General features: G+C 37.8%; 1 protein-coding gene across 1 annotated transcript; it reads right to left on the bottom strand.

Moving 5' to 3' along the window:
• Window positions 1-5,049: 5,049 nt before the first annotated feature.
• On the bottom strand, window positions 5,050-12,931 carry LOC139128371 (uncharacterized). Its single transcript, XM_070694155.1, has 6 exons — window positions 12,632-12,931; window positions 11,844-11,984; window positions 10,247-10,647; window positions 6,557-6,824; window positions 5,529-5,699; window positions 5,050-5,133 (listed from the first exon to the last, which is right to left on the bottom strand). Exons 1-6 carry the CDS (start codon window positions 12,857-12,859, stop codon window positions 5,050-5,052), a joined length of 1,293 nt encoding a protein of 430 aa, XP_070550256.1. The 5' UTR covers window positions 12,860-12,931.
• Window positions 12,932-13,314: the final 383 nt, after the last annotated feature.

The raw sequence follows: 13,314 nt of genomic DNA, 5'->3' as shown, positions 1-13,314 counted from the left end.
TCAAAATGGTCATTGAAGTGAGGTAAATTAAAACATATTTCTGTGATAATAAAGGAGTTATTTTTGTCCTAGATCCAGTGAAAATTTCGAGAAATTGATGTGCGCCACGGTGCAGTGTAGTGCAATCCGAGAGGTATTTTTAATTTGTCTTTTACCAGTAAAACTGTTGGAAGACCCAAGGGGAGAGAAAACGAGAGGGGGTGCCCCCTCTAGCATTGAAATTTTGAGAAATGGATGTGTGCAATGGTGCAATCTGAGATGTTTCAATTTATTTCAAACAAAAAAAATTGAGTAACCCCGCCCCCCTTCTTCCTCTCCACATTTTGAGTAACACCCCCTGAAGTTTTCAATTTTTAGTGACCCCCTCCCCCCTCACATTCCCCCGAATACATGCCATGGCGAGACACCGGTGAATCGATAGTGCTTTGACCCTGGTCATGTGATTTCAGTCCCCGGTAAACCGGTTTGTTGATTAATTTTAAGTGATTCGTCTTAACGGTGTGTTTAAGAACTAAAATGGGGTTCCTTCATCACGGTCGCTCTCTTGTTTTGTATCCCCTCCGCTTGGTTGTGTGATTATTAAGTCATCTTCGTCCTCAAAGAGGAGAAGCCAGATTAGTTATTGACAGAGTTCGCCACTATTGATAGACTCTATAGTGAGCGATCCAGTGTGTGGTGTCATATAACATGACCAAGCATCGATGTAAGTTCTCAGGCAAGGAAGATGTTATCTTTTGTGGTCAGAGAAACAAGGCTCACGCATTGTATTTCATTATGGTGGCGCGCCGGCAAAGAATACATGAGAATAAGGTTTCCAAATTTTGCTAATTTCTGGTGCATTGTGACAATTTTTTTCACTTCTGTCTGTTATGACAATTTATTTTTTCTCAGGCCATGACAGGATCATTTTATTTTCTTTTATCTCACCTGGTGACAATTTTTTTTTTCTCAAAATCCTCCAATCCCCCCAGAAATCAGATGGTTCTCCCCTAACTTCATGGCCTTGGGTGTCCGAGTATCAGTTTTCACCACGCATCATACTGGGCGTAACTATGATCACAGAGCCGTTTGAAATCGCCTGATGTTTACTTCAACACTTCGGTAAACGTTTTGTTTACAACTAAGATTGTCGTGACATGTTGTAAAACACTTTGCGACTTAGCCGCAGCCCGAGCCACAGGCGCTCCTAAGCTGGGTAGTCTGCTAAGTAGATCGATTTTCGGATCGATCTATTGATCCCGTGGTCGATATGTCCGCCACTGCAACCTAAATACCATCCGAAAATCGATCTATTTAGCAGACTACCCAGCTAAGGGGCGCCTGTGGTTAAAATATATTCTCTTTCATCTGTGCAAATTTCTGGAGAACGCATTCAAAAGTTGACATATGTCAGCGCCAAGGAGTGAATCAGGAACCCCTGCTTTTTTCTCGACACCCTAAAACTTCATCCAATAGCACGAGCGTTAAATGTATTCAAAATTATTGGTTTTAAACCATAGCACATAGCCTCGATTTAGACCTACCACGGAATCACCAGCTGTGTGTACGGGTATATGTGTGAATCAAGTCTTACAATATGGACTTGACAGCAGTCCAAAATGGGTGATGAAAACAAAGAAAATCGACGTTTTTTGTAAAGGCGTTAACATGAGCATTATTTCTATTTCACTCTTCCTGTATCTCAACTTGACTGCTGGAATAAACGTCACAAGCATGCTTGCACCCCCTGCTAAGAAGTAATGCTTACCCATAGCTTCCTTCCGATAGTGCTGTAGTCATAGGAACCGCCGCTGGCCCACTTGCGTACTACAAAACGCAATATTCTTCCGCCAGGACGTAACATCTAAATTGTAAACCCCTCACCATAGCCCTCAAAATTGTGTGAAGTTTCTTCGGAATAGGATAATCAAGGGGTGCTTTACTATTTTCATTGTATTTTCCAAATCGCTTAGCACCTAAAAATCAAATTTAAGAAGGAAGTGGCACATTAAGTTTCCCGAACACACGCGGGTCTAATTTTTAAAAAGTCTGAGTGACGATAGAGGGCTAAATATAGACTTGTTCTTCTCGCGCTCGCCATAAGACTCAGAGACGTAGACGTTTTTTAGACGTACGTATGCAACCTAGCTACGGAGCCGTCGAAGACGTGGAAAAACCACTCTCGTGCGATTTATTGTTGAGCTGGGATGATCCAGAGACTAATCCTGTAATATCACGCCTAAAACCTGAAGAGAAGATGTTTGGTGAAGCAGTGATCCATACATTTAAGTGACCGTAGGCGTAATCGACCTCTACTTTCTACAATCGCATTCGTTTACATCGGTATGCAGTCGACTGGGCAGATTCATGCTGTACTTATCGATGGATACCATACCAGGAGGCCATGTTTACGTGAAGTTTTCATCACCAACAAGTTGACTGGAGTATCATTCAAACAGCCATAAGTAGATTGGTCTGTGCAGTGGGTAGAGGGACAGTGGTCTGCACCTTTTGACGACTCTAACGAGCACCTGACGTTCCATTTTGACAAAGCAATTTAACTTCTGGCAAATATTCTTCATTTTTAAGATGCCGGGGGCCCGGAAGGGAATCCACCAGTAGGTTCCCGCCCTGTAAATCATGACCGTGGATCACTGTACTCTGGGCACCGTACTCCTCACGGGATCTGACTTAGTGAAGTAAGTCGGATCAGTACACGATCCAATTATCAATAGCCCGTCGACTTGACTTCGTTAACCTGGCTGTTATTTCCGTTTTCCGTATTTTTCTCGACATGTTGATGACCTTGGATCACTGTACTCTGGGCACCGTACTCCTCACGGGATCTGACTTTGTCGGATCAGTACGTAATCCAACAGCGTGTCGACGTATGGAGGCGTGCTTCGTCTGGCCGGCATGGTTTGGTTAGGACGGAGGTTTTTACCTTCTCGTGTCTATTTATAGACAGAGAAGGTATTAGAGTTGAAAACCAGTATGCCGGTGTCAACTACTTCCGTCTGTCAATACTTCCGTCTGTCAAGAACCGTTGACGTTATGTTACCTTCTCGTGTCTATTTATAGACAGAGAAGGTATTAGAGTTGAAAACGAGTATGCTGGTGTCAACTACTTCCGTCTGTCAATACTTCCGTCTGTCAAGATCCGTTGACGTTATGCCATTGTGATGGGTCATATCATAAACTGGTGGGGGTGTTCATGGTTCAGGTTGAGGTGTAGGAGAACGATTTTGAGCTGTGACAAAAATCAAAAGGGACTTAGTGGCATAAGCCACAGTGTTACATGTAAGCCTTTCTCCAAGGTTCTTAGTTGACTACGATCTATTACAGACTACTGAGCTGACTTTAGGGGTACTCACTTTGTGTTTGCTCACCCTGTGTGCGCTAGTGTTTGGTACTGAGTTGCGTGGGTATCCCCTCATGGCCTCACGTGATATGGGCCTGTTCCATAATCTGCAGATGATCATATGCCTCTGAGTCTGAAAACGGTCGTTGTGTAAGCCTGTCGGCATTTTCCTTGCATTTTTTCTCATTTAATTTTGCAAAATATCGGCGAGTACCTCAATATTTCAAGATAAATCTTTCTTCCCAATCGTTTCCGTGAGTTTCAGAGTCATATGAACGAAAATGAGTGAAAGTTTAGACAGGAAAATCGGACGTCGGCCATGTTCAATGTTTACAGTACAATCAGAAGTTTATGTGGAGGAAATAACTAACAAACACTATTCATGATGCCGCCCTCTAGAGGCAGACCTTCCTATATGAAGTACAACATTTGATGCTTGTGGAAAGCTTGACCACACAAAGGAGCATTTTAACTTTTAGAAAATGACAAATTGAATAAGAAGCTATTCTGAAAATGTCAAATACTGAGAAAAAATCTGAAATATTCAAAATAAACAGGTTAACTGACTGGTCAGCTATAAAAAACAATGAAATGTTTATGATCAAAAGTTTTGAGATGTGCACATTTTAACAAATACAGAAATTATTAACATTATAAATATAAGACCAAACTATTTTTTCAGGGATGGGACAGGTTGGAAATTAGGGGTGAGAGACAAAGGCACTCCTATTGCTGCATGTGGATGCAGCCACACCATTTCATTTACAGCATACTTATTCACTGTGTTGTGTTCAAGTTCCATATTGTACTGACTGTCATACAAGGATAACATAAGCAAATCAAATCAAATTAGAAAAGGATCAATGCTGTTGTGTGGATTTTGCTGAACATGGCTGATTTTAACATTTCACCCTACATATTTGGTATCCAGCAAAGGCATATTTTGATATAAAGTCAAAATTAACACTACATTTCTGACAATATATGTTACCGTTTCTGCATGAACTTTCTTTTTTAAATTATAGAAAGTACTTCGAACAGATTAACAATTATCGTGATGTCGACCCATGATTTTACATCACAAAGACTGTAATTCTGCTAATTTTTTTTATTTTTCAATCATTTTATAAATTTTGCACTGCACAAGATGATTGAACAAATTGCAATGTTTGAATTTGTAAACTCAAAGAATAAAAATCCTTTGGTCACAGATTAAATTATTTTTTGAAAAGAAATTTATCTTAAACACTTTTAGCATATATTCTTTACACGATCATGTATTTCAAGGAAAATATGCCTATTAAAAACAGTAATTTCTTCACTTTCAATTTCTTTTGAATACTATGACAATTATCAACCATGAGGTTTTACAAACACAAAACCAGATAAGCGTTTTTCATCATTTCCACAGGACTCTTTGGAATATCCCTTAAAAACAGTTAAAGTGACTTAAAATGATCACTTGGTATACATTTAATTTACAGATGCCAGGTTGTGTATTTCACATGCACTCAGGTCAGTAGGGAAGTGCGTCATTACTATTTTGGACTGTTAATTCTTATTTCTGAATTATTTAACCTTTTTTCCACACTGAACTATCTTTAGGCAGTTTATACTGTTAGCTTAGAATTATTTTTGATTGATATATTTAATCATCTTTTGGGTTCTTTGGGTCCATATCTCACCTCATGCCCTACATCATCAACTATTTACCAATAACTCCATGCCAAGCACCACAAGCGGCCACGCAAGCGGTCACCATGTAAGGTGCTTGCATTGATGAACGTTTTCACCTTAAAAGCAGATGAACACAGTAATGGATCAGTATTACACATACCTATAGTAGCAATTGGAAAAATGTTATTCCATGACATCATATGTGATTATGAATTGTTCTAGTTAAACATACAAAGTGTTGCATGTTGATCATGTTGTTTAACTTCAACTTAATTTTCAAAAAATAAAAGAAAGCTAATGTTGCCATGGCATGGTGAGCAGCTCTGTTGATGATCACAATAATAAACAACATAATGGATGACAGCATGGAAATATACCGTAGTCCTATGCTGCATCATAAATATATATCAGAAATGATATTGTAAAAATATAACATTGATAAAAATTATTGGATACAACAATGGTATTGAAACCTATCATAAGCATATCATAGACTGTATCATATACTTACTTCTTCGTGGGAGGTAACTTGAATAAGTTTTCCGACATCGCATAAGAAAGTGTACAGATGGGACTTATCTTCTTGTAGAGTGACAAGGTCATCAATGATTGGTACCATCAGGTCTTTGAAGTAGCAGCCCATTTCTTCTACAGTTTTGTGACGTCCACCAAGGAGCAGAATCTAACAGAAAACAATAACTCTATCATCTCCTTGCATAATACATAATACAAAATACTACACCTATTGGAATTCACAATGTTCATATCAGTCTGGTATGTAAAATACAAAGGACAATTAAAATGGACAGGTCAGCTAATTCAATTATATACTTTGGCTAACAGATTTGGTGTGTTCATGGTAGACAAAATTTTGACCCCAATAAAAAGTTAGCAAGATTTCCTTCAGGCCCACCACCCCTGGAAATCACTTTAATCATGGACTTTACTTGGAAGACACCTCTTGGAAGAAGCACATCAAATACAACTTTTGGAGGGATTTAGAATTTATAGGGTTAGGGTTAGCATATTTAAAAGTGTTGTATATCCTACCTAAGAAAATAAAAATTTGGTGGGGCTTTCAGGAACTCTTTCCAATAGGTGAATACTAAATACTATGTGTCAAAATTTTGAAGAATGCGGATATTTACATTCATCTAAATTTTAAGTCACATGAAGTTACATCTACAAAACGTGCAATTTTTCAGCCGTCCGGTCATGGTCTTGGCAAGCAATTGTTTGCATAAAAATAATCATTTCACATACGTATAACTTAGTAAATTCATGAGCGAAATGCCTTACAGTCTGTACTAATAACTTCTGTCACCATGCATATTCTCATTAGATATCAAAAGTAACTTTAGCCAAAAAGTGGTGAGGACTAAAAGAAATATTCTTAGTCTTTTCTTAAAATAGGCATGAATGTGCAGGGTAACTACTCTTGTACAGAATATAAAATAGATGTAAAAGAAAGCTTCCAGTACATGTATCTGTATGTGGATGTGATAGGCTGGAGTTATAACAAAGTTTAATTGTTCTTACCTCGTGCATCATGTACAGCAGTGCTGCATAGCCACTCTGCAGACGAGGGTGTTTTCCGCGCAACACATTCTCAACCTCCTTTTTGTAAATATCCTTCACTATATCCTGTTCTCTGACGAACTTGCTTCCAACTGCAAGCAGCTGGCCAATCCCTGAGCTTGCTTCGATCGCCACTTGGACATAGCTTTCAAAGTATTTGTATTGGTCTGTAGTTGTGGGTGTGATACTAGGGAGTGTGAACGGCACAAGAAGGCAACGTGTTGCTAGCCTGTGAAAATTGAGTACCCAAAGAAAAAACGGAAAGTCATAGGGCCAAAGTCCCTGAAGCTACTATAGACATGGATACAAAATTAAGTATTTCCTGACTGTATGAAATTATCTCACTAAGGTCATCCTACGGACAAGTAAGCTAAATATAAAAGCTGTCTGCCAGCGGTTTTGAAAGAACAAGCAACTCAACAGTTGACAGAGCTCTGTTGAGTTATGTAGAGAATAACCTTTTGTGACACATGTATTGATGAAGAAGGTAGATATCTTTGATTAACATTGTGAGTTCTGTTTAATAAGTTGAGACTGTACATACTCAGAGAAAGCACACTGAAGAGACAAAGGTTTGAAACTTAAGAAGTTCAAGGTCATCAAAAGCATTATAAGGAATCATGTTACACTTTCATGGCACTGTTTACACAGATTGCATAATTACTATAAATAGCACATGAGGAATCTTTATACAGCCCAGCTTTACCATAAAAACCCTATCACTTTGACCACTCTTTTAATTGACCACTCTATTTTTTTCCTCAAAAAGTAATTTTATTTTATCCTTACCAAGTCAACCATAAATGGAAATTAGAACTTTCTCTATCTCTATCTCTATCTCTATTGACTATTTTGAGCAATTTCTTTTAGATAACATACAGGGCACAATAAATGACGGTTCAGAATATGTCAAAGTTGGGATTCAGGAAAGTTGCCTTTACATGTTTTAATCCTCCAAGAAGGTAAGCATTTCACTATGAACTGTCAAAAAAGTTGAACTTTCTGATAATTCTACACTAAAATTATTATGGCTTTGATGATTTCCTAATTAATTCAATTATTTAAAATCATATTAATTATTTTTTTCTGGGTGAATTGATAGGGTTTACACAGTACAAGAATTACATACAATGTAAGTCAAAAATTTTGACCTAAAATGACAAAAAAATTCCTTAAAAATACACATTTGCATATTTCATCACAATTTGAACAATGTCAGTTGGGTTACCCCTATGGACCTGTATACCAAATAACAAAGCTGTCTGACCAGCGGTTATGAAGAAGAAGATTTTTTACCAAAAACACCTTTTTTGGCATTAATTTGCCTATTTTCAACAATATCAAAAAATTAAAAAAAAATAGTTTCTCAAAATCGTATTTTTCATCTACACAACAAATATCAAATCAGTAAGTACTGTGGTTCTCAAGATATTTGAGTGGACGGACGCCTCACAAACGGACATACATACATACATACATACATACATACATACAGACTGACGACGGACGCCGGACGGATACCCATCCCAATAGCTTCTATAGACTATAGTCTATAGTAGCTAAAAACGGAAAGTCAATTTGTGAATTTATAACTAAACATTTAAACATTGGCTAGTAAAGTCAAGGTCAGGCACAGTTTAGTGTCTACCATGCATTGTGTAAGTGATTTTTAGTCCCCACGGACACCGTCCGGGGGGACTTATAGGTTTGGTCATGTCCGTGCGTGCGTGCGTGCGTGCGTGCGTGCGTGCGTCCGTCCGTGCGTCCGTCCGTTCACGCAGATATCTCAGAGACGCCTGGAGCGATTTCGTTCAAACTTGGTACAAGGATAGTACCCTACCTCATACAGATGCACATCGATTTGTTTCACAATGCGATAAAATTGGCCGTGTTAGAGGACTTTTTAGTTTTCACCTCCATAGACTCCCATGTATAAGGCAGTCCATAGACTTCCATGTATAAGGCAGTCCATAGACTCCCATGTATAAGGCAGTCCATAGACTCCCATGTATAAGGAAGTCCATAGACTCCCATGTATAAGGCAGTCCATAGACTCCCATGTATAAGGCAGTCCATAGACTCCCATGTATAAGGCTGTCCATAGACTCCCATGTATAAGGCAGTCCATAGACTCCCATGTATAAGGCAGTCCATAGACTCCCATGTATAAGGCAGTCCATAGACTCCCATGTATAAGGCAGTCCATAGACTCCCATGTATAAGGCCAAGAAAAATAAAAATTTAGTTTCTCATCGTATTCATATTGCAAAAAGATGCAGTTACACAGTTTTTAGTCCCCAAAGATAAAGTCAAGGGGGCTTTTAGATTGGGTCATGTCCGTCCGTGAGTCCATCCATGAGTCCATCCGTTCACGCAGATATCTCAGAAACTTTGACAAAATGTCACGTGACCTTGGTGACCTTTGACCTCGAATATACATATTTGTCCATAACTCAGTAACCACAAGTCCTAAACCTTTCATATATGGTATGATGGGACACCCTATGACACCACATATTGTACCTCATTAATTATGTGCATATCTAATTTTGAGTGAGCCAATAGAGCTAGAGGTCTGATTTTTTGTATATATGGATAACTTAGCAATAAAATTTTTTTGACAAAATGTCACGTGACCTCGGTGACCTTTGACCTCAAATATACATATTTGTGCATAACTCAGTAACAATAAGTGCTACACCCTTCATATTTGGTATGATGGGACACCTTATGACGCCACATATTGTACCTCATTTATGTGCATATCTAATTTTGAGCAAGCAAATAGAGCTGGAGGTCTGATTTTCGGTATATAGGGATAACTTAACACTACAATTTTTTGACAAAATGTCACGTGACCTTGGTGACCTTTGACCTCAAATATACATATTTGTCCATAACTCAGGAACCACAAGTGGTACACCCTTCATATATGGTATGACGGGACACCTTATGACGCCACATATTGTACCTCATCAATTATGCGCATGTCTAATTTTGAGCGAGCCAATAGAGCTAGAGGTCTGATTTTTGGTATATAGGGATAACTTAGCACTACAATTTTTTTGACAAAATGTCATGTGACCTCGGTGACCTTTGACCTCAAATATACATATTTGTCCATAACTCAGTAACCACAAGTGCTACACCCTTCATATATGGAGACCTTATGATGCTTCATACTGTACCTCATTAATTATGCATATATCTAATTCTGAGCAAACCCATAGAGCTGGATGTCTGTCATACATATGCACATAGATTTGTTCTGTGATACGATCCAATTAGGCCGCCATGTGGCCATTTTATTACGATTCTTTCATGTCCTGAACTACAGCTCAGACATGTATCAAGCGAATTTATTCAAAAGTATTTTTATCACAGACCTAATGAAGAGGACTCTATCCTCTCTGACGACCTGTAATCAAAGTACCCATTACAAGTGGGGACTGTGTCATCAACGATGACTTGTTCTCAATGACTAGATTTTTCAAAACACCTCATATGCAAAAAATTCATGATGATGAATCAATAAAAATTCTTCCAACACATGATGTATGTAGCATTAAGTTATTGTTCCAGAAAAATTATTTCACTTATCTTTATGAAGCCATATGTGGTATAATATACTGATTCTAATTAAATACTTACCTGGCATTTTCTCCGAGCACAAAGTTTGCTGAGCAAAGAAAGGTGGTAACAGGACTGTATGTACCATTAGAATCAGTTTGAGCTCCTCCATTGAAGTATCGCACGGCCAATTTCTCAATTCCACGGACAGAATCAACATCGTCAACAACACATGGAAGTGTACTCTGGCTGAGTATTCGCTTCAGGACTGCCTCCGTGATACTGGAATGAAAGCTGTCTGCAACCCCGAAAAGATTACACAGTACCTTCAAACTTGTTGTCTTTCCAGTGTCGACATCTTTAGAAAATGCAAAAATTACAGGACAACTTCCAAAAGCTTCAACAATGCGCAAATAATGCAGGGACATCAGTCCTCCTGCTAGAATGCCAACTGCAGACATAAAGTTATGCATAAACATGCCCTGTTGAGGGTAAAAGAGGAAAGTAGTTACAAATTTATACTAATAAAAACAACACAGTGCTCTGATTTTAATTAGAATTATGGTGATATCACCATAGTGATTATCCCTTTATAATGCGGTGCACTTTTCAGAACAATGGCCAATATAAGTTAACATCCCTGCATAGTCACAAATTAACGGTACGTACCCTCATAATCAATAGAGGCACGTGCATCAGGCATGAAGTTCAATGGATAACACAGCTTGCAGATCATCGAACCCCAAAACTTGACTTTTACTGGGGTGGCTGGAGAATTTTTTTTTTGGATGTCAAAAGTAATGAAATGCAACAAAATGCTTCAGTATCTTGTCTGAGTATTAGTATTATAAGAACAATTGGATGACATTTAAATGTTATTAAATTGTCATAGAATTACCCATCAAACTTTAACCTTGTAATCATAAAATGGGAACAAAACATTTTTCAGATACCCCTTTTAGGCAAAACAAACAAAAATTTTGGGGTATCAGAAAGGGGGACTTCAAAAGTTACTTCCAAGTCCCTCTTTCTGATAACCCAAAAATTTTCAAACCCCCTAACTGATTTTAGTGAGCGCAGCCGAAGTAAAGTTAAGTGTGACTACAAAAACTTCATAATAGTCTTTGATGTTTGTGATGCGATAACCACATAGGAAACATAACCAAAACAATGTCAAAAGTATTTTTCTTAAATTGGAAACCTCACTTGAATTTATAAAATATGTATATTCCAGTCTGATAATTACAAGCACTGAGTAGATTTTAAAGGAACAGTAGTTGAAACTCTTGATTATTTTTTCAAAATATTGTCCTGAATGCAAACTTTAGTTTCTTGGTGTACACCATAAAACAGGTTGAAATGTACAGTATTAAGCTTGGGTACTCAGCCTTCACATATGTAAAATGCATTAATGTCATTGAGAAGTAGATTCTGGTCCATACTAGAAGTAAAGCAATTTGCATTTAATATTCTTAGATGATCAGTGTAATACTCTAAGAAGTGAATATTGAAATATGTTTTGAGGAGAAGAAGAGAAAAGTTTTTACTGACATGCTAAATGAAAATGGGGGGGGGGGGATGTTAAAGATACAAGCCCTTAAAAAATTGTCAATGCAAATTCAGAAATTTGGTGGAAAAAAAGTTGCAGCAAGTTTCAAAATAATGATATTGTAAATACCTCCATTAATGCCAACAGGTCCTTGAGGGGTTCCTCTGCCTGACAAAGAGGCAGAGGAATACTTGGAATTAAATATTTGACTTCATCAGTCAAAATACAAGGTGGATCTGCAAGCAATAGTCCATTTTCAGAGAACTGCAGCTAGGGAGAAATACAGGTGGAATTTTAGGTACAATTACAGAGGGTAACTTTGGTGAAAGTAGAATTAATTAAAGAGCAATGGCATTAAATTTATACAATGTCCTACTAAATTGTAGTCCTCAGGGATTACATGTACTTTAAATAATCTCTTTTGACATGGCTTCATTTATATTGTGAAGTGTTGATAATAACAATGTGACATGAATAATACACACAGCAAATCACAATAATTATATATATGAGAATGAATTCTAACACAATTCTGCATCAGTGAGACATACAGTTCTCACCTTTCTTATTGTGTGAATGTCAGTGTAAGATCAATCAGCTAATAAAGCAACTTTGTAGACTTGAAGGTTTGAGATACATGATCCAGACCAAGTCATGAGACTTTGAATGTCTTATGACTATTTTACAGGCACAGACAAATAGTTTAGAAAATTAACTTGCAGACTGTGTAGAGGACTAACTTGCAGACTGTGTAGAGGACTTAAATTTATTAGCAAAATTGTAACGATTGAGACTTTGGAAGTACTTTCAATGCAGTAGCACATGGGTTGAGGACCAGAAGCACCTGCAATAGGTCTGGTCTTCCAGCATATGTGCATATCATATATTATGCATCATGTTAATAAATGGAAACTTACAGTATTAGATAAGACAAAGACCTTCTTTGATTTATTAAAACCCACCACTGCAGTGCTTATTCTCGGGGTTGTCGGTTCATTCCTTTCCAAGGATGTTCGATAATATGCAGCAACTTTGCGCTGTACATATTCGAACAGCTCATGCTTGCGTAAACTGCAGATCAAGCCCATCTGTGTTTGATTGTTCATGGCTTTGACGAACTTGTCAGGATTCATTATGTCCTGCATGGATGCGAAAAAATCTCTGGAGGAAATGAACAATAAAATATAAGCATTATTATATAAGCAGAATTGCAACTTCAGCAACTGTTTCCATTCTTTTCGTGCAAAATCAGGCCACTTAAAGCGAATTTGGCTTTTCCAAAAGGCCACCCAAAAGGTAGCACATGATAAATATTATCTAACACTCTACCAAAAAGCTGATTTGAACGGGTAGGTAAAGTACCTGTCAAAGGTAGTCAAATTTCCAAGTTTGACCACATCATACTTCCTAAATCTTTGTTCACATATGCGCCTGACACAGAGCTTTGACAGGGATGACACAGTTGACAAATTCCCGCATTTGATATCAGTGTCACAGTATATGTAAATATCTATGTTTTCTCTGATAATTCACTGCTTTACCAAGGCTTTATATGTACATATATCTAATTACATTTCCCTCTAAGCAAAGGGACATATCT

Source organism: Ptychodera flava, unplaced genomic scaffold (assembly GCF_041260155.1).
Source record: "Ptychodera flava strain L36383 unplaced genomic scaffold, AS_Pfla_20210202 Scaffold_51__1_contigs__length_905262_pilon, whole genome shotgun sequence".
In the NCBI taxonomy this organism is placed as follows: Eukaryota; Metazoa; Hemichordata; class Enteropneusta; family Ptychoderidae; genus Ptychodera; species Ptychodera flava.
This window is presented reverse-complemented; position numbering and strand designations above follow the sequence as displayed.